The sequence below is a fragment of the Typopeltis vanoorti genome, chromosome 4 (assembly GCF_054136105.1).
Source record: "Typopeltis vanoorti isolate ZY-2024b chromosome 4, IOZ_Tvanoo_1.0, whole genome shotgun sequence".
Taxonomy (NCBI): Eukaryota; Metazoa; Arthropoda; class Arachnida; order Uropygi; family Thelyphonidae; genus Typopeltis; species Typopeltis vanoorti.
In genome coordinates, this window is record NC_143552.1 from 51233828 (window position 1) to 51256122 (window position 22295).

General features: G+C 37.9%; 1 protein-coding gene across 7 annotated transcripts in view; it reads left to right on the forward strand.

Annotated features, from left to right (window-relative positions):
• LOC150107294 (cilia- and flagella-associated protein 206) overlaps positions 1-22295 on the forward strand; it is a 330352-nt gene that overhangs the window by 267676 nt on the left and 40381 nt on the right. For all 7 annotated transcript variants that reach the window (XM_090391143.1, XM_090391149.1, XM_090391147.1 and 4 more), the window contains one exon: positions 14407-14550. In XM_090391143.1, coding sequence (XP_090247269.1) covers positions 14407-14550 — 144 coding nt within the window. The remainder of the gene's footprint in view (positions 1-14406; positions 14551-22295) is intronic.

Sequence of the window (22295 nt, forward strand, 5' to 3'; positions counted from 1 at the left end):
TATCTGCTCTCCAATCAAAAGGATATGGGCATGGATGTTTGTGAAAATACTAATGGTGGTAGTGGGCAGTAGATGGCATTGGTGTAGATGATGGTAGTTGCGGTTCATTATAGATGTTGGATTGAGGTTGTAGAGTAGGTGCCCTCCCTCGATAAGTCTTTGGACTCTACAGAGTTTATGGGTCATCTTATAATAATAAGTGCTTCAGTCAGAAGTGCTTCAAAGAATTTAATGTTAGATATGATAGTATTGGAGTGCTGACAAGTAATAGACTAATCTGGAGGAAAATTGTTGTAGGAGATTAATAATAATGTAAAGTTAATCATATAGTGCTGTCATAATAGATTGAACACCCCTTGAAGGTACATATCAGGAAATTGATGATGATGATCAGATTACTGATGCAAGAATGCATCTAAACCAGTCTATGCTAATCTGTAACCTTACCCTCATTAGTCATATTTTGTATATGATCTCTCATTAATTTCTCCAAAATCTTAACAACTACAGACGAAATTAACTTATGCTCTTTCCACTCCTTAGCTTCCTTTCCAATAGCTAGACTTTATTGAACAGCCAGGTTAATATAGGCTGTCAGTTCCTTATCACATTATCTTAAAACATGCAGCGAAATCCCATCCATTCCCACTATCTTATCGACATCCAAAGTACTTAGTATTCAGAACATATTGCTCTTCTTATGCACTTCTAAATCTTAAATTCTCCCCTTCCCTCTGCTGGCCTGGTTGGTCGAGTGGTTAGCATATCCACTCTCCAACCAAAAGGCTGCAGATTCGAATCTTGCTGTGGGCATGGATGTTTGTTTGTTGATATACTAGTGGTGGTGGGCAGTAGATGGCATTGGTGTAGTTGCAGTTAGTGGATTGTGAGTGGTGGAGACAGTTGCAGAGTAAGTCCCTCCCTTGAGGAGTCCTTGGACTCCCTGGAGGTGTCATGTAATAATAATAATAATAATAATAAAATCTATTTTTCCAGGATGAAATTCCTCAATAAAGTGATCATGAAACAACTGAACTATGTCATCTGCATCAGTCACTTGGCTCCTATTTTCATCTGACAGTGTCATTCTTCCACAGTCATTTCTCCTACCACTACCACATAATGAAAGAAGTATTTATTATTTTTCTTGGATCACAGGGCTAGTCTTTTCTCATATTCCAGTTTTTTTCTTCCATACTATACTAGTCCCTTTCCTGGTTTGAGTCTTATATTCCTTATGCAACTACTTTTCACCCTTCTCTTTATACTTTTTTTTTTCATCACTTCTTTTTCATTTGCAGTTCATATTTGATTTCATTATTCATCTGTTTTACAAAAAAACAAGTTATCTTTTTCACCCATCTTTCTGGGATGTGCTACTGACCATTGCAGCTGATAAATTTTTCTTCACTAGCTCTGATGCACTTGTGACATCCTTTCCAATTTTTCCATCCACGGAACTGCCCCAAGCTGACCCCACCCACAAAAGATTTTTGTAAAGCTATGGTATATTCATATGGCAGGGGAAGCTCTAATGCTTTTTTTTTAAATCAATTTTATGTATTTTATATTTTTTTATTTTTACATAGGTCATAAACTATGTAAAAATTGTAAACAAGTCCTTTCTCCTTGGGGGATAAGGATGACATCTTAGTTATAATCAGATCCTCTGATACTAAGACTAAATCCAAAACTCTTCCACCTTGTGTCCATCATTTTTCTTACTACATGTGCTGTTTCCCCTTTACAATTTATACTGCTGTCTTTAAAATCTCCCCATAATGATCATCATTTATTTTGCCAAATTAAACTACCTTAACATCTCCTGCAATTCACTTTCTGCATTTCCTTTTCCGCAAAAAATAAAGATATGACATTTAAGTTAGTTAAACGATTTTATAGGATTGATGCAAGAGAGGTGTTTCAGTATTTGGTTACGGGGAACAGAACAAGAGGCTATCCGTGGAAGTTGAGTAAGAGTATAGTTAGTAAAGGCACGAGGATTAGATTTTTCACTTGGAGAGTGGTGAATGATTGGAATGGGTTACCAGAGACAGCTGTGAGCACACTGGATGGAGGTGCCCATACAATGCTACTACTAATAATAATAATTTCAAGTCACTCTTTTTTCTCATCCTGTATGCCTGCTCGTGATGGATTTTATTTTTCTACTGTGACTGGCACAACTCACTAATCCCATCTGCTTTTTCTTATATACAGGGTGTTTGGGATAAATTTGACAGTTTCGTAAGGAAAAAGAAAATCTTCTTTGTATCTATTAAATTTAATGAATTGACAAAAAAACATTACAGGCAGAATTAATTACAATACTATCAACAAGATTTACTCAAAATAACCACCATTAGCATCGATCACAGCTTCAATTCTGCTTCGGAACCTCGAACAAGCTGATGCTACAGTCTCCCTGGGAAGGGCCGCAAAAACTGTTTTAATTTTATCCATTAACTGGGCTTTTGTATTACTGGAAGTGCGATTGGTGTCTTTTTCAACTGCGCCCCATACAAAATAATCCATGGGGTTAAGGTCTGGGGAGTTTGGAGGCCAAACATTTGGACTGGTGAAGTCGTAGAAATTTTCAGACAACCATTTTTGACTTTTCCCAGAGGTGTGGCAAGGGGCCGAATCCTGCTGCCATACATACGGCCTACCATTGGCTACCCTTGTTATCCAGGGCTTGACTACAGTTAGCAACTCCACGAACAAAGCCCGAATTCCAATGCCAGGGTTCTTCAACACCTGTTCCTGCAGATTTGCGAGGAATTCTGCTGTACGAACGCAATCAGATCGTCTGCTAGGGATCTTTCTTCTTGCTACATCCTCGTAGTCACCATTGCAAGTCTCTAGTTCATGCCTGATTGTTTTTACTGTATTCAGGGAGCATTGGGCAGCAGTCGTAATATCCTTATTTTGATGGCGGGCACGAATCATCATGATACAAGTTATTCTCTTCCATGATTCAGGTGGGTTCCAGCTATCCATCCTTTCTGACATCTTGTATATGAATGAAGAAGGGTCCAAACTTTTAAATGAAGAGAAGTGTGTGTTAATACATGTAACTTAAAAAATATAATTAATTATAAATATGTCAAATTTATCCCGAACACCCTGTACGTGGCTTGACAAATTATGTAAAATCTTACATGCTATGCAAAAAATTTACTTACCCAAGCTTCCATTTTTTTTTATAATATGTCCAAAAAATTTATAGAAGTTCCATAATATGATTAATAGTACTGTGCTATGGTTGGAGAAATTGTTACTGTTTTTTTTTTTTTTTTGTTATTGTTGATATTAATTTTTTTATTACATATAAAATATTCTATTCCGTCCAGTCTGACACTACCTGCCAGCTAGCAAAAATCTACTTGTTGACCTTTATTTGTTGACCCCTGCTTTAATTTTTTTTTTAATATAACTTCCACTTTTTAAAGGTTGTAACTCATATTATAGCACATTTATACAATGAACAAACTAATTTGTTTGTTTGTTTGTTTATTTTTAGGGAAGACATATATATATATTGAGGTGTAGCTAATGCCAATAATTTTTGGTCAAGATGCATAATGCTCATGCTTCAAGGTATCTGTGGCAGTAATGAAGAAGTAGAATATTCAGTCTCCAAAGTTATATGTATCCACATATCTTTGGAGGCTGTCTGACACAAATCAGACAAGTGCATTGAAAAATAATATGGATACTTTGTAAAATATTGCTAAGAAAACTAGGCCTGTATATTATATCATTATAGAATGACGTTGTGCTTGATACCTAGGAATAAATAGATATACATATACATGATATGTAATAATATCTAGGATGTTACTGTTTGTAAGGTTTTATATTTCATGTATTAACTGGTTTAGAATAAATATCATTGGCCCACTTAGCTTATCAGTTATCATTCTGTTAATACAAATTAATTATAGTCAAGAATGAGAATAAATTAGCATTTAATTGATGAAACTGAATTTATATTATGATAAGCACACAGTCAGTGACTGTTTGCTGCAAAATATCAAGTAAGCATTTTATTGCCCTGTTCTGGTAGCATGTACAAACAAACCTTCCCTTTAATCATTTAGGGAAATCACCTAATGAGCATGAAGCCTCTTTAGCTAAGCTGCTAAGATTGCTAAAGCAGACAAAAGCAATACAGTGCTCTTCATAAACAAAATGGATTACCACAATGAAATAACAGCTATTTTAAATGATCAAAACACATATCAAAATGTCCTAAATGTGTGCGGTAGTGAACAAATGAACAACACACTACACGTTTTAAAAAACTAAAACAAGATAGATAAAATAACAATGAAAAACATAACACCCTGCACCACACGTACTCCACATATATTCGGACAAATTTATATCCATAAACACAGTTACTTAGTATGCCCAGTAGTCTCATACAGAAACACCACCACATTACCTTTATCAAAATTCTCACCTTCATTATTATTATTATTATTATTATTATTATCACGGGCAACTCCAGGGAGTCATTGGACTCATCGAGGGAGGCCCCAAATCATATTCATCACAACTATTTGACATTCATACAGTATCTATCATACCTCGCCTTAAACTCATTCACTGTCACAGCATCCACCACAGACTCAGGGAGCGCATTCCACTCATTCATTACTCTAAAAGTAAAGAACCCAGCTCTAACACCTTTACTAACCACACTTTTGCCCAGTTTCCATGGATGTCCCCTAGTCCTCCCACAACCAGCCCTGTTCTCAAAAATATCTTCTGAATTAATTTTATAGAAACCCTTCAGTAATTTGAATGTCTCAATCATATCTCCCCTCCTCCGCCTATCAACCAATTTTTGCAACCCACAAATCCTCAACCTGTTCTCATACGGTTCATTCCACAGACCTGCTATCATCTTGGTCACTCGCCTCTGGATCCTCTCCACCTCCTCCCCATCAAGAAGAAACCTAGGTGACCAAATCTGAGCACAGTAGTCTAGATGGGGTCTTATCAAGGCTCGATACAGAGAAACAATAACCTGCTTGTCTCTGCTTGTCATCCTATTCTTCAGCAACCAAGTGATTTGATGAGCTGTTTTGGTCACTTTTGCAATGTGTCCCCTAAATTTCAATTCCTTATCTACAAACACTCCTAAATCTCGTGCCTCATCAATTTCCTGGAGCACGGTTCCACCAATGCAGTAAACTGCCGCCAATCTTTTCACCCCAAAATGCATAACCTTACATTTTGCCACATTAAACTGACATCCATTCTCCTTAGCCCAGACCTCCAATCTATCCAAATCATCCTGCAAAATTTTGACGTCATCTGCATTCACTATTGCCCTACCCAACTTCGCATCATCCGCAAACAAATGAACTGTTCCTCTCAGATCATTTCCTATATCATTTATGAACAAATTAAACAGCAGTGGTCCAAGAACAGATCCTTGTGGCACACCACTAGTCACAGGCCGTCTTGTGGACTCTACTCCCGAGTAAACCACTCTCTGATATCTCTCCGTCAACCACCCTCCTATCCATCTCACCAACCCTATGTCCATTCCCATATGCTGCAATTTACTGATTAGAATTCCATGTGGAATCCTGTCAAAGGCCTTGGCAAGGTCCAGTAGAATCACCGTAAACCCATTACCCTTATCCAGTTCAGCCGTCACTGTGTTATAATACGTGAGCAAGTTACTGAGGCATGACCTACCCTTCACAAAACCATGCTGTCCCCGATACAGTATCCCATTTTCTTCTATCCAATCTTGTATTTTCCTCTTGACTATTTTCTCTAAGACCTTGACAATGATTCCTGATATGCTAATCGGTCGGTAATTTACTACAGCAGTCTTGGAACCACCTTTATGCAGTGGAACTATTTTTCCCTCTTTCCACCCGCTCGGGACTAACCCAGACCCGAGACTCAAATTAAACAAAATGGTCAAGGGTACTGACAATTCTTTAGCTGCTTCTCGTACAACACGAGCTGGTATACCATCCAATCCCACAGATGTATTGACATTGAGGTTATGCAATAGACTACTCACCTCCACTTCATTAACCACAATTCCCGTATAATCTACTGGTTTATTCGTTTCTGCAATGTCACCACCTGGATGATATACTTTTGCAAAGTGCTCACTCAGTAACTCAACTATCTCAACTGATTCAGTTACCTCCCTACCATCGGCATTCTTTAAAATCAATCTGCCATGTACATTTTTCCTTTTACTTGCTACATATCTAAAAAACTGTTTAGGATTCTCTTTAGCCTGCATGGCCAATGTTCTTTCATAATCCTTTTTTGCTTTTCTTACCACACTCGTCACCCTTCTGGCCTGTGCTTTATACCGTTCATGTGCCTGCCGGTCACCCTTCTCCTTAAATTCCCTCCATAGTTGTTTCTTTTTTTGCAACTCAAGCTTAATGGTGTTATTCATCCATTTAACCCCTACTTGATTTATTATTCGGACTCTAGGTATACAGTCAGCCATTGCTTCATGCAAGCACTTCTTATCTACCTCCCATGCACTATCAACTTCTAGTCCTTGCAGTTGTACATGCCATGGCACTGAACCAATCAAACTCCTAAGCTTGTCATACTTTCCAGCCCGATAATTCCACATGTACCCTGTCTTAATTGAAAATTCTACACCTTTAGCCACCTCCCAAGTTAAGACCCTATGATCACTCTCACCGATTGGTGGCAATGTGGTCATATTTGTTACAGCCAAATCCTCAGATGTAATTACTAGGTCACGCACTCTCTGACCCCTAGTATTTTCCATTACATGCTGTCGCAGATAGTTATCCCTTAATAACGCATAAAATCCAGTTCCTTCCTCCCATGTGTCCTCTCCTCACTCCAATCAATGCGACCATAGTTGAAATCTCCCATAATAATCACCCTCCTTCCACCCATTTCTTCTATTTGCTTGTGCATACTGTCACCACCATCTTTTCCTTCACCTGGTCTATAGCAGCACCCAATTGTATATTTAGTTCTGCTAGCCACAATCTCACACCAAATGGCCTCAAATGTGCTCTTTTCTCTATCCTGCAATTCAACTTCTATTCTCCTTGGCTGGAGCTCATCAGCTATCATCAACAATACTCCTCCCCCATTTTATTCACTCTGTCATTCCTGAACACACTATACCCATCACATTCAATCCCACTAGTTATATCATCTACAGTCAGCCATGTTTCACTAATACCTATAACCTGTGGTCTGGAAGTGCCAACCATGGCCAAAAACTCTTCCTTCTTGTTCCTAATACTCCTAGTATTAGTGTACATGAATTTAAGACCCCCATTAGCCCCAACCCTACCTTGATGCCTTATATTAACTATCCCACTCAGATTTGTTGTCCTTATTTGCTCTGGCATATTATATTGATTCTTACATTCAACTGCCTCCATAAGGACTGTATCTCTACCCCCCCCCTAACAAATCTAGTTTCCCTGAATTTGCACATCCACTACATTCAGCAACACTTTCTCAAGTCTTCTTACACCGTAACCATTCAAATGCAAGCCATCCATCTTATATAGATCCTTTCGCCCATCAAACCCACTCCACACATCCACAAATTCCACACCACTCGTCATACATAACCCACGCATAAAGTCATTTGCAATTATAGCCCTCCTTTTAAACATTTCACTGTCATACCGTGGCAAAAGACTAATCATTCTAACTCTCTCACTCTTTTCTTTTGCTACCTCAAACAATTCATTCAGGTCTTCTATCATTTCCATTTTATCTCCTTTCAGATCATTCGTACCTGCCACAACAATCATTTCTTTCACCCTTTCCTTTTGCTCTCTAATAGACGCAGTTACGTCCTTTATGGTCGCACCAGGTTGGTACGATTTTGTCAAATCCTCTACTAACACACCTCGTACTAACGAGTCTCCATACAGCACTCTATCCTTCATTTTGTTCATGTTCACATTCATACGTCTATTTTTCCTGTCATACCTTTTATTATTGGTTGGTTCATTCAGTCTACTTTTGTTCATGCACTCTAGCTGCTGTTTTGCTCTTTCTATCGCACTATTCAACAACGCGATCTCACTCAATGCATCTATCTCATCTTTTTTGTTCTCTGAGAAACCATTTATACTATCATTCACACTTTCTACATTCACACTCTCACAATTTTCATGTACAACCTTGCCGTTTCTTGTCATATCCCTGTTTCCTTCATTCTGAAGGTTGACAAAAATATCACACTCACGATCCGAAATACACTTCAATTCCGCATTCTCCCTACATTTTCTACACACATTCAATCCTTTATTATCATCTAACCACACTCCGACCGCACTCCGCAAAGCGTACATTTCACAGCTAGTACACTGACTCATTTCTTTTATGCTACCGTTCTTTGATAACGATGGCGAACCTTCATTACTGGCCGCCATTTTCCTTCGCACAGGTGCCATATTTATCTGTGACGTGTTTTGTCAAATTATACCCTAATCTTTAATAATTATTCAATTAACAAATAAGAGGAAAAAAAGTACAAACATCAGAACATTTAAGTACTAAATATAATTAAATAAAATGAAATATAACTAAATACAGTAACTTAGCTTCGTTTTGTCTTCCACCGTTACGCGTTCGATTCCGACGGTACCAAAATATATTATATCGCGACAGCAACTAACTTCCAAAAAACAACCACTGAAGTACACTCGTATTCAGAGAAACAATTTAGCACTCAAAAACGTAGAAAAACGGGGAAAAAAGCGGACTATTCACCGATTAAAAATCACTTTCTTCTGCACAGCTCAAATTCACCGCCCAAATTCATAATACCTTTATCTAACCTAGTGAAACTACTCAAACCTTTACTAACCAAATCAAAATGAATGATAAAAAAACACAGACGACCTATTTCAAAAAATAACAAACCTAACTCTATCCCACAATGATGTCCTCACCTTATTGGATGCAACGTCACTATACACCAATATGGACGTCCCCAGAATGTTAGACATCGTACATACATTATTCACAGAAGACCATGCCCTGGGATCATGAAAAAAATTAACACCCAGTGATATCATAAACTTCATAAATCTAATCTCAGTAAACATTTTTGAAATTAACAATAACATCCATATCGAAATTTGTGGACTCCCTATTTACCAGAATATTTGTGGACAATTAGCCAAATTATTTCTATCACATATGGAATCACATCTATTCAGCTCTCCCCCCACCCAGCATCACTTTTACAGTCAGTATGTGGACGATATTCTATGTATTGGAAAACCAACATGCATCAGCACTTTGCAAGCATTCCTTAACAACTTCAGCAACAGACTAAAATTCACTATAGAAACAGCAAAAAATCCATTAATTTCCTAAATCTAACATTAATTAGAGCAAACAACAAAATAGCCACAAAAATATTCCACAAACCCACACATATCAGAAACTACCTCCACTTTAACTCGTGTCATTCTTATTCTATCAAAAAATCAGTCATTCTAGCACAATTTATAAATGCATACAAGTTTTCAACTACACATAATTATACATACAAACTATTGTTTTAATATTGACCATTTACAAACATCTTACATTATAGCCTACCAGTTTCGTTAGCAAACTGTCTAGCTTTTTCAAGGCGTTTACGGAAAAACATAAAAACTAGTAAATGCAAATTGAAAGGAACATAAAAACGTTGTAAACAAATTAGTAGCTAAGGTTACACGTTCGTGTGACAGAGACCAAAAGGACTTATTGTTCTTATTCATTATCATGCATGCGTGTTTGTTGGAAACGTGTAATGTGATTACTGGCTAGCTGTAGTTCAGATGGATTTAGAGAGAGAGGATCAGGTTTTTCCACGAACTGTTTAGAATGGTACCCTCATTTTTGTTGAGGTTTCCGCTGGTTATTAACACTATTGTGGCTTCCTTGAATAAACGATGTCTGTAGTCATCATCCAGATATGGCATGGAGCTGTTTTGCCACTCTATCGTGTGTGGTTAGTCGTACAGAAATGATGTGCTAAGCCAGAAGAGATACTTCTGTTGTGGTTTACATCACCAACATGTTCTTTTTTGTCTGATTTCTAAACTCCATGAAGTTTATCCGATGTAGGCAAGACCACAGGAGCAAGGAATGTATTATATTCCTGGATATTTGTAGAATGGCACCTCATCTTTTGGGAGATCCTAAAAACTGTCTGATGCTGGTGGTTGGTTTGAAGACCACTCTTAGAAACTGAAATTATTCAACACAGCTAATGAATTATGCCAACCAAACAGCTAAAACCTGTCAAGCAAACTTCCCAATGCAAAAAAAAATCATTAAACTGCCATACATCCAGAACACACACAAATCTTACAAATACATTTTTAAACACACCGACTATAAATTAGTGTTCACCATGAACCAAAAATTGGCACCATTCCTAAAACCTACAAAATCTCACACATACAAAGAAATACCAGAGCAAAGAAATTTGTATACAAATTTCCTTGCTAACAAAACTATGACATTACCTACACAGGTTCCATGATCAGATCTTTATGGTCAAAACTACAGGAACACTTTCGTGACTGCAACATACCAATCCCTGAACATTTAAGCAATAAAAAACATAGTAACCAAAAGAAAACAAAATACAGGGAAAACAGAAATAGCAGCCCACAACTCTTGAACATAAGCATACCCTGCAAATCGACAAAGCCATAATAGTAGACGTACAGTAAAACAAAACAATGCTTAGAATATTGGAAACAAAGCCATAAAATGTGACAAAAACTGAATAAACATTCACCGCCTCTATATAATCTCTGAGAGTTGGAAGCTCCACAACATAAAAATTAGGTCACGACCCCAACCAATAGAAAACAACACAGATACACCCAAGACAAAAACACTAAGCCGATATGACATAGCCTCCACTTTTCCCACGAGCTATGAAGATGACATTCAATCGAAACGGCTCACACCCCATTACTCCTACCGCTAATCTTGTTTCATCATATTCTATTCTTTTCCTTTCTCCAAAAAAAAATTCTTCCCAAAGAATTCACAGCCTACCCTTGAAATCCAGGTTTTGAATTCATATACCTTTGTCTTATCCACAATTCTCAAACATCTTTCTATCTCCATATTTCCACCTCCCCCTTTCCTTTCGATCATACTTCAGCAGTAGTATATCAATCTTTATTGCTATACGCTTGATGCTGCTCCAAAAGAAAAAAACATGGAATATCCTATAAAGGTATGTCCAAAATTATTCCTTCCTTAAATTCTTCAGGTATCTGTGTCTTTAAAACATCAGTAATGCCCTAAACATTGAGTAAAATGCCAGTTACATCATAAAAGGGATACTCCTAAAGAAAATTAGGCAAAATAGCCATAAAAATTTAAATCTTTTGGAATTTTTTCATCCTGCAGAACTGGTAAAATGACAGAAAAAACACACACAATTCACAGGCATAACACACCATGCATTTAGGATTAATTTTGATATTAAACTATTATGTTTTAAAAGAAGCCAAATCACTTGGCTTTGGGAATTGAGAATAGAAACTAATGGGTGAACATTAAACTGAGGGCATAAGCATGTAGGTAACTCTTGATGCCAATCTTAATTTTCATTAAGAGAGTGTGGTAGCATCATCCTTAGAAGTGACTATCGTACACATGTTATTCAGATAAGTCCTTATTTTTATTAACTAAGGACTTATTATTTTGAGTAAATATTGGCAATATTGTTAAACATTAATGATGGTATTTTCTTTGTTTTTAACTTTGTTTGACTATGTTTAATCAAGACTATTATTACATGATATTGTTTATAATGTGTTCTACATTTAAGGCACCAATGCATATAAGAAAAATGGCTGTCAAGACATAGATGTTAAATGATATTAATATGTGTGGTTTAGTGCGATGTAGTGTGTGTTTAATGTATTCATTGCTAAGAACAAATGGTTTGTGGTATGAGAGCAAGAATGGAGAATATGTGTGTTTTAAATATTTTGTGAGCAAATGCAAGAAATGCTAGTCATGTTGAGAGCAGAAGAATGAAATGACTAATACTAAGGATATAAGGCAGGACTGTTGAAGTGTTGTGCTGAATGTTGCAGAAGCAGTGAATCATAGTGTATGAAATATGAATGAGAGTTTGATGGAAGTGGATGAAAGTAATAATGTGGATGATGAGATGCAGTTCAGGATGAAATAGCATGTTTTTTTTATTATTATTTGACACTCCAGGCAAGACCGTCACCAGATTAGATCACGCCCTAAGGCAAACAATTAAATATCGCCCCTGATGGATTATAAGACAAAAATATAAGAACATCTCCAATTGCTATTTTGTTTTTATTACAAGAGAAACATTAATGCAAAACAATTACATAATAATATTAATTAAATGTTTGCTCTATGGGGATATTGCACAATAAAACTGTTTATAAGCTCTTCTAAATTTAAAGACCAGCGAATCTTTCTTGGGTCACTGCTGTTCACAAATAATTTTTAATCAGTTTAAGCTTGGAAAAACTTCTTTCCACACTTGCTACGCTAACATGAATTGTTAGCGTAGCAACGCCACCTACCGCAATATGGATGAACGAGCGCCCTTATTAAGCCGTGAGATAGGCTACCTCTCTTCTACACCCTGTCGACAGTACTGCCTCCAGGGAGTCCAAGACTCATCAAGGGAGGGCACCTACTCTACAACTTTCCGTTTCAACTACCTGATAGCTGAACAGCTATCATTAGAAGATAAGGAAGATTGTAGATCTGATGGAAATGATTCATTTGAGGCTCTCTGGAGAGAGATAGAAGTCAGTAGGACAAAATATATTGTTGGTTGCTGCTATAGACCTGGGGATCCAGAAGTGGATGATGTGCATTGGCAGATTAGCACAATGAGTGCAGGCCGAGCAATTGTTATGGAAAACTTCAACTATGTGGATATAGATTGGAAGGAAGAACCGGCACATGGAAAAATTGAAATGGAATTTATACAGTTACTGAGAGATAATTACTTGAAACAGCATGTCATGGAGAGGACTAGGGGTTTAAGAGTGTTGAATCTGGTAATAGCATCAGAAGATCTATCTATAAGTACATTGGCAACTCTATCTCCAATGGGGGAAAGTCTCCATGCATCCTAGTTCTGGGAGGTTGCTCAACATGTGTTATTTTCTGTCAAGAAAATTTTTGGCAATTATGACATACTGAGATGGCAGCTTAGTGCAGTGGCATGGCATAAGAAGCTACATGGAATGAATATCATCAGTGCATGGGAATTGGTCAGGGATTGTTGGAGCGAGATAGTATCAGACTGCACACCCGGGATCAGGACTTTGAATGGGCAGGTAATGACATTATGTAAGGGTAACTGTGAGTCTAATGGGATGTTCAAATGCATGTACACAATTGATTGAATATCAGAAATAAAAGATAGGAGAATGAGTGACCATATAAAGCAGGAGCCACAAAATAAGAATTCAGAATTCATTTACTATGATTCATCCACATATTGACTATTGTGTACAGATTTGGTCAACTGGATTTCTTGGGGGATCAGGAGGTTGTGGGGGTGGGAATTCAAGGATGAGTAACCAAACTGTTGACAGGTCTGTGGAATGTTCTCTGTGAGGAGAGATTGAAGGTTAGTGGGTTGTAGATTTTAGCTGACAGGCAGAGGAGATCGGATATGATAGAAACTTATTTCTAAATTTTTATATTTTTATAAAATGTATAAACTTATTTATAAAAGGATTCTATAAGATTTACACATAAGTAATTTTTCAGTATATAAGGAGTAAGGGAAGAATAAGGGATCACACTTGGAAATTACCTAAGAATATGATTAGTAAGGACTAGGTTCTTTACTTGAAGAGTGGTAAATGAGTGGAATGGATTGCCAGAGGTGGTTGTGAGCACCCCAACAGTGAATAAGTTTAAGGAGATATATGATAGTATTGTGTGATTAATGGGTAGTATGGGTCTCCCATTATGAGTATTTTGAATCCATGGAGATACCTGTCTACATAATAAATAATAATAAAATAAAATTATTAAGATTGGCTCCATTACTGCCTGATATATTTGGTCAGAATATGCCGGATAGTAAGAGAAGCCAGAAACAAACTGAGAAAATGTGCTTTGTAAATCTTGGCAGGAGAAGAGATGATATTATTGAGGCAGGAGAGGAGAAGAGGTGATATAATTAAGACACATGTAAGTCAATAAGAGGAGCCTATCAGATAGATTTAGGATTCCACACATTCTGGTTTATGGTTAAGTATAATGAATGATTGAGAAATTAAATGAATTAATCTATGTAGTGTATAAGTAAAACTTATACTTATTTTAATAAGTAAAGTTGTTTTTCATTTCTAGTTTACAGAGGAATTGCATCACAAAGATCAGCCAATATTTATAACTAATATTGCAACTCAGACTGACATCCATCCTACAGGAAGTAATTTTGATTATGCTTATCGCTGGAATGAATGGGATCTTCGTAGGTTAGCTCTTAAAATGGTAAGCTGATATGTGATCAAGTATATTAAAGCATTACTTTTTTGTTCACATTGTGGAAAACTTGTATAACAAACATCAGACTGCAACATACACTCCTTTAGTCTGCAATGCATATCAGTGAACTATTACAAGTTCTAGATATCGTAGTAGAAAATGCTGATTGAGATCTATCTGATATGATTTTCTGGTGCAGGATCCTATGATACATTGAGACTGTGATTCATTGTGATCTTCAGTAACTTTGAGTTCAAGATCTCTGCAGGTAAATACCTGTTAGTTGTTAATGTAGAATTCACAGTTGCATTACCAACTCCATATGCACAATCCCCAGTGGGAAAGCTCAGAGCTCAAGCAGGCATTTGCACAATTTAGAAGTTTCTGTGAATTCTTGCAGGCAAAATGATCCATCCAACTACAGGTTGAGCTTGAGAGGCCAACAGCCATCCCAGACATTGACAACAGTACTCACAAACTGACTGATTTAACCTAGAAAACAGCTGAGGAACATAGTGAGTTCAGTCAAGTCAGCAGAAAAAACGATGCAAGGAACCAACATCTATTGAAACTGCAACCCCTATGGAAGCAGAAATTAATCACTATAAGGAAAGAGCTTCTCCAGTTATTGTGTGAGCTAAGGAACAATCGATGGCTATTGCGCTTGACAAAGATCGATGTACTATCCAGGCACAGTAGAGAATTCAATGAACTCACCACTACCAGTATAGAAATCATGGGGATGGAAGTCCAAATTGCAAATGCAAGCCCCTCCCCCCCCCCTTTCAAAAAAAAAAAATGTAAACATATTTCTTATATAACTCTCCAAGCAAACATCTACTGGAAGCAGACCTAACTGAAATTCTAGACACAGACTAAGCCATTCTAGTAGTAGGAAACCTAAATGACAAGCAGACAGCCTTGAACAGCAGAACTACAAAGTGAAATGGTAGAACCCTTCAACAACTTTTCTGCCTTTTTAGAGAAAGATGTTGAAAGTTTATTTTTCACTTGGTTAGAGTATAATAAATTTAGTTTAATCCTTTATCCAAGTGTGAGCAAACAAAGTTTGCGCCTGAAAGTATCTTCAGGACTGGGGTAAGGTGGTGCAACACCAGGGTAACTCGTTGCAAAGGTGGAGCAAGATACCAACACTCGCTACTACTCACTACCAACAAGCTACCAACAACTACTAGTCTGGGTAGTGGCCCTTCCCTTAATGCATAACATTAGACATATCCGCAAGGAGATGTGTTTTGCATTATAGGAGATACTGAGACAGGAGTGTTGGCAGCTTGCTCCACCTTTGCAACGAGTTTCCCTGGTGTTGTACCACCTTACCCCAGTCCTGAAGATACTTTCAGGCGCAAACTTTGTTTGTTCACACTTGGATAAAGGATTAAACTAAATTTATTATACTCTAACCAAGTGAAAAATAAACTTTCAACATCTTTCTCTAAATCCAGAGTAATTTATTAAAAAAGGGTGGCACACCAATTGGCAACTCCTATAGGTAGAGATGACCTGCTAATGCTTCTGCCTGGTATCTCAACTTGGGCCTGGCTCCCACTGAAGAGACCTCAATAAACGTCGAAACTAGTCTGGGTAGTGGCCCCTCCCTTAATGCATAACATTAGACATATCTGCAAGGAGATGTGTTTTGCATTATAGGAGATACTGAGACAGGAGTGTTGGTAGCTTGCTCCACCTTTGCAACGAGTTGTCTTGGTGTTGTACCACCTTACCCTAGTCCTGAAGATACTTTCAGGCGCAAGCTTTATTTGCTCACACTTGGATAAAGGATTAAACTAAATTTATTATATTTTAACTTTTCTGCCACTAGGAACACCATGATCTAGGACCCATGTACAACAACTTGAAAGTGATACTACAAAATATCACACACCAATATCAAATAACTGTAATGGACAACTTTGACTCTGACCTACAACCCAATTTTACTACAGTTGTATTCACAGCATGAAAATATCAGTGGCTCGACTTTGAGCTTGGAAAATCAGATAATAACTTCATTAACAGATGCCACCATGGATGTGTCATGCACACTCTCTGACCAACTTTCAGACGAGATTGAAAATCTGATCCAGGCACCAGTACTACAGAACAGCAGCTTCAGAACACTGATGCTCAGCAAGGCTTCGAAGAAAGTTCAGTGTGTGCTTAAAAATTATTCAAATCAACAATTATTAATATTATTATTATTATTCAGGTCTCCATGGAGTCAAAAGACTCATCGTGGGAGGTCCTTTCTAAGAAATACAAATCTATCAAGACCCTTCGAGAGAGGTTCCTCCTAGGAAACACAAAGTCCATCATACCACTCCTTAAATGCATTGACTGTTCTCACTCTTACCACTCCATCAGGCAATGCATTTCATGGTTCAACCACCCTCCATAAAAAGAAACCACTCCTCACCCTCTTTCTTACAGTTTCCTTTCGTAACTTCCAGGGATGGCCCCTTGTCATGACTCCTTCCCGCTGTTCAACCAAGTGAAAGAACTCCCAATTGTCAACCCTGTAACCACCTCTCAACAGTTTAAAAGTCTCAATCATATCACCCCTCCTTCTATCCACCAAACTCGGCAGTCCACATTCCCTCAGCCGATCCTCATAACTAACATTGTACATCTTTGTTATCCACCTTTGTACCCTTTCTACAGTTAATTTATCCCCTTCAAATCCTGGGGACCAGATCTGAGAACAATAGTCTAAGTGTGCTCCGATCAGAGTTTTATACAATGGAACCATTTGTATCTCTGCAGGTCAGTGTCCTTCTCATTATTGCAGCAATCCTCTGTGTTACCTTCACTACCTTTGCAATATGTCCCCTAAATTTCAGGTTTCTATCAATCATCAAACCTAGATCTCTTGTCTCTCCTACTTCCTCCAGTTCAACTCCTCTCCCATAGAGTATGCAGCGTCCCATCGATGTGTCCCAAACCTCAAGACCTTACATTTTGCTGCATTGAACTGATAACCCCATTCATTCGCCCATCTATCTAGCTTATTCAAATCCTCTTGTAGGGCTACCACATCTGCACTATTATTAATAACCCTTCCCAGCTTCGCATCATCTGCAAACAACCGAATATCCTCTTGCAATCCATGGACAATGTTATTGATATAAAGGTTAAATAATATAGGTCCCAGTACTGAGCCCTGTGGAACCCCACTTGTAACCTTCTGCCTCTTTGATATTGCTCCACCATACACAACCCTCTGATACCTATCGGACAGTCAATTCTGAATCCAGTTGACCAATCTGACATCCAGACCCATGTGCTGCAACTTGAATATCAGCTTATCATGTGGCACCCTGTCCAATGCCTTTGCTAAGTCTAGGAAAATGGCAGTATATGCCTTTCCCTCATCTAATGCTCTTGTAACTTTATCATAAAAGGCTAGCATATTGCTAAAACAAGTGCGCCCCTTCACAAATCCATGTTGACTCTCACTGATAACATTACTCTCATCTGCCCAATGCTGTATATGGTCTCTCACTACTTTCTCCAAGATCTTAACAACTACTGATGACACACAAACTGGCCTATATTTAGACACTTCCAGTCTACTACCGCCCTTATGCAATGACACTATCTTACCTTCCTTCCTTCCATTCCATGGGCACCTTTCCCACAGCCAGACTTTCATTGAAAAGCCAGGTCAAGAGCACTGTCAGTTCCTTAGCACATTCTCTCAAAACTCGTGGTGAAATACGATCCAGTCCCACAGCTTTACAAACATCCAGAGTACTCAGTATGTGGAACACACTCTCCTCCTGTACCTCTAAACCTCGAACCTACTCTATCCCTCTAGTATTCAAATTGACTCCTCCAGGATGAAATACTCCAATAAAGTGTTCATTGAACAATTCCATTATGTTCTCTGTTCTCATTTTTATCCTCTATAGTCACTCTATTCTCATTTTTATCCCACAATGTCATTCTTCCAGTCATTTCTCCTCCTACTGGCCACATAGCTAAAAAATTCCCTAGGATTTTCCTTGGATCTAAGGGTCAATCTTTTCTCATATTCCAGTTTGCCTTCCTTACCATACTAGTCACTTTTCTGGCCTGTATCTTATATTATGCATCTTCTCTTCAGCTGTCTCCTTATATCTCTTCCATAGCCTCTTTTTGCATGTAGCTCCTGTTTAATATTGTTTGTCATCCACTTTACTCCAAATTGTGTCCTCTTCTTCACTTGTGGAATACTTACCATTGCTGCTAACAAATATTCCTTCACAATTTCCCAAGCACTAATGATATCCTGGCCTTCCAATTCCTCCCTCCACGAAACTTCCCCAAGTTGACGTCTAAGACTATTATAATCACCTGCTTTATAATTCCACATACATTCCTGTCTCTTTGATACTCTTGCATGTCTATTCATTTTCCAAGTCAAAACCATATGGTCACTCTCTCCAACTGGTGGGAGAGATGTCGTCTCAGTTATTATCAGGATTTGGTTATAGCATCAGAATCAGAAATATAACTGAGATGTCATCTCAGTTATATTTTGGATTTGGTTATAGCATCAGAAGAGCTATAACCAAATCCAAAACTCTTGAACCTCTTGTTCCCTCTGTTACATGTTGCCTAAGACATTTGTCCCTCAAGAATTCTAGAAATTCCATTCCTTTATTGTTACATGCATTATCCTTTCCCCAATCTATACTGCTGTAGTTAAAATATCCCATAACAATCGTTCTTCTTGCACTTGCCATGCTCAACTGTCTCAACATCTCCTGGTCCCCACCCTCTGTGCTCCTTGGTCTGTAGTAACACTCCACTAAATATCCTGTCTTGCCCACCTCCACCTCACACCATATGCTTTCAAAATCATTAGTATCACAGCCTTCCAAAGCCTCCACTCTTAGAGGACATAGCTCATTACTTATCATAAGCAGTACTCCACTAGCACGCTTTCCCTTCCTATACTGCCGAAAAATGCTGTACCCAGCAACTTCTATACCTGTTATTATATCCTCTTCTGTCAACCACGTCTCTGTGATCCCAATAATCTTTGGCCAGGCTGATGCTATCAGTGCCACCAATTCCTCTCCCTTATTCCGAATACTCCTGGCATTGGTATAAAGTATAAAAATGCCATTGTTTCTATACCCAGCATTATCCCCTCTAGACTGCACTGGGCTCAGTGTTACCTGATGTTGTCCCCCTTCTCCCAAGTACCCATTCCCACAAGAGGCTACCCCCCTGCTACTATCCACACTGGGACACACTGACTCGTTCAGAATAGCAATCTCTCCAGATGTCTACGTCCTTCCTCATTCAAATGCAGGCAGTCTCTCGCATGCAGTTCCTCTCTGCTCTCAAACGCACTCCAAGCATCCACATATTCGAATCCCCTCTTCCAACACGTTCTCGCTATTATGCTATTCAATATCACCGCTCTTCTGCTCAGCGCGACATTATCATACCTAGGCAACACACACTATCTTTCCTCTCTGTGTCTTCTTTCGTACAGCCTCAAGCAAGAATCTCATATCTCTCGCTGCCCTATTTACACCACCACTCAAGTCATTTGTTCCCACTATCACAATCATCTCATCCACCCTTTCACCTCTCTTAATTGCCATAGCCACACTTTCTATCATTCCTCCTGGCAAACACTCCTCATGCATCCTATCTTGAACACCATGGATCATTGAGTACCCATACATTACGCTACCACCATATTCCTCGATTGCTCACATGCATCTTGTAACAATTTCTCTCTTTGCTCCCCTACTTACTTGACATCACTCTATCTCTAGTCCCTGTGCTCCCTTCCATTCCTCTCATTCCCTCTCTTCTACTGTTCCCATTCTCTCCTCTTCTATCACTTCCATAACTCTCTCTCATTCCCTCTCTTATACTGTTCCTATTCTCTCTTCTTCTACCATTCCCATAACTCTCTCTCAATCCCTCTCCTCTACTACTGTTCCTATTCTCTCCTCTTCTCTCAAGTTTTGTCTTCCAACAATGGAAGACAGAACTTCAGTCCTTAAACACAGAGACCCAGATGCTCAAGAAAATGACCAGAGCTCTGTGCACAGACTTTTTCCTTCCACTAATCTGTGGTGAAAGCGGTTTTGGTTTACTGTATTGCAGACAAGTTTGAAGCATTTGCTGACAGCCTTTTTTGGATCACAGCAGTGTCATCCAAATTACACCCATTTGGATCTGGATTACTAAGATACATCATACCTCAGTACATTGTACACCAAAATGCACAGACTATGAAAACTCCATCGAGCCAACATCACCCAGTGAGGGACACAAAATCATCACTTTAAAATTCTGGGCTCAGATGGATTTTTAACAAAAACCTCAAATGCATGCCACATAGAGGCATAATGTGCATTGCTGCTAGTATTATTCTTCCACAGCAATAATAGAAAGTAGCTGACATAATCTTAATCCCAAAACTAGGAAAAGCAGTACATTCTCTCCCCCCCCCCAAACGATCACTCAATCAGACTGCTTTAAAATAATTGAAAGAGTAATACTAACAAAACTGCAGAAAGTCACCGAAGAACTAAATTTCATCCCCCAATGAGCAGTTCATATTCTGGGACAACCATTCCACTGAACAATGAGTTATAATCATGGAAAACATTAGCATAGAGTACAACTGGAAGGAGCATGTAAGGATGATTTTTTTAGACATTGCCAAAGCATTCAATAAAATATAGCACAGTGAGCTCCTTTTCAAATTCCCAGAAGCTAAATTCCCACTAAGATTTGTCAACTTTACCAAATTCTACATTATGATGAGGAACTGGTACAATTAATAGATGACGTCGAAATGAGGAAAATTCTGCCAGAGATTCAGATTGTGATGAATCCGTTAAAGAATTCAGTTTAAAGAAATTAGCAGAAGTTATTTTACGGATAATGATCCCTCAATGGAGCACTCCGGAAAATTCGCAAGATAATTGAAAATTTGTTTAGCTCCATATCATGAACTTAATAAAACATTGCAGCATAGTGGTGAGTAAGGTTTTATTACTGACTTCTTGATAATTAAACAACCATCCGAAGTATGCAATGAGAATTATATAAATGATGAGTCTTTGACTCCATGGGGTCTTGGGTAGTAATAATAATAATAATATCAATAATAATAATAATAATAATGTCCAAGAGATTTCAAGCGATGACATCTGGCCACTCGTAAATAAAGAACATCTACGAAATGTTAGTTGTAAAGACAGTGATGATTAAATTATGCAGTTTATTTTATTTTGCCTAAAACATTTGTGCATTATGTGCAATACAATTTTTAATTTAATAAGTTTATACTATGTATTTGTTTCATAGGTTATATGTTTTCTTAACTTACATGAATTACCTGATTAAATTAAATTAAAAAAAAAAAAAAAAAAAAAAAAACGATTTCGGAACTTAACCCTACTTTTTCTATGTGATCTGAGTCTCGCATAACGCAATTTATATAACGCGGCATTTCTATGGAATCTAACATCCGCGTTATACAAGGGTTACCTGTATATATATATGTAGAAAGTTTTTTACCTTGGGTGTACTATACGTTAAAGATACCAAGAAATTTTATAAACTTGGTTTTGATCCTTTTTTCCAAGAAAGCAAACAAGCAAGCAAGCTAAGTTTTTGCCTGAAGTATTTTCAGGTCTGAGGTAACTCATGGTAAAGGTGGCATAAGCTCTGATCACTTGCCTAAGTATCCCATAATACAAAACACATAT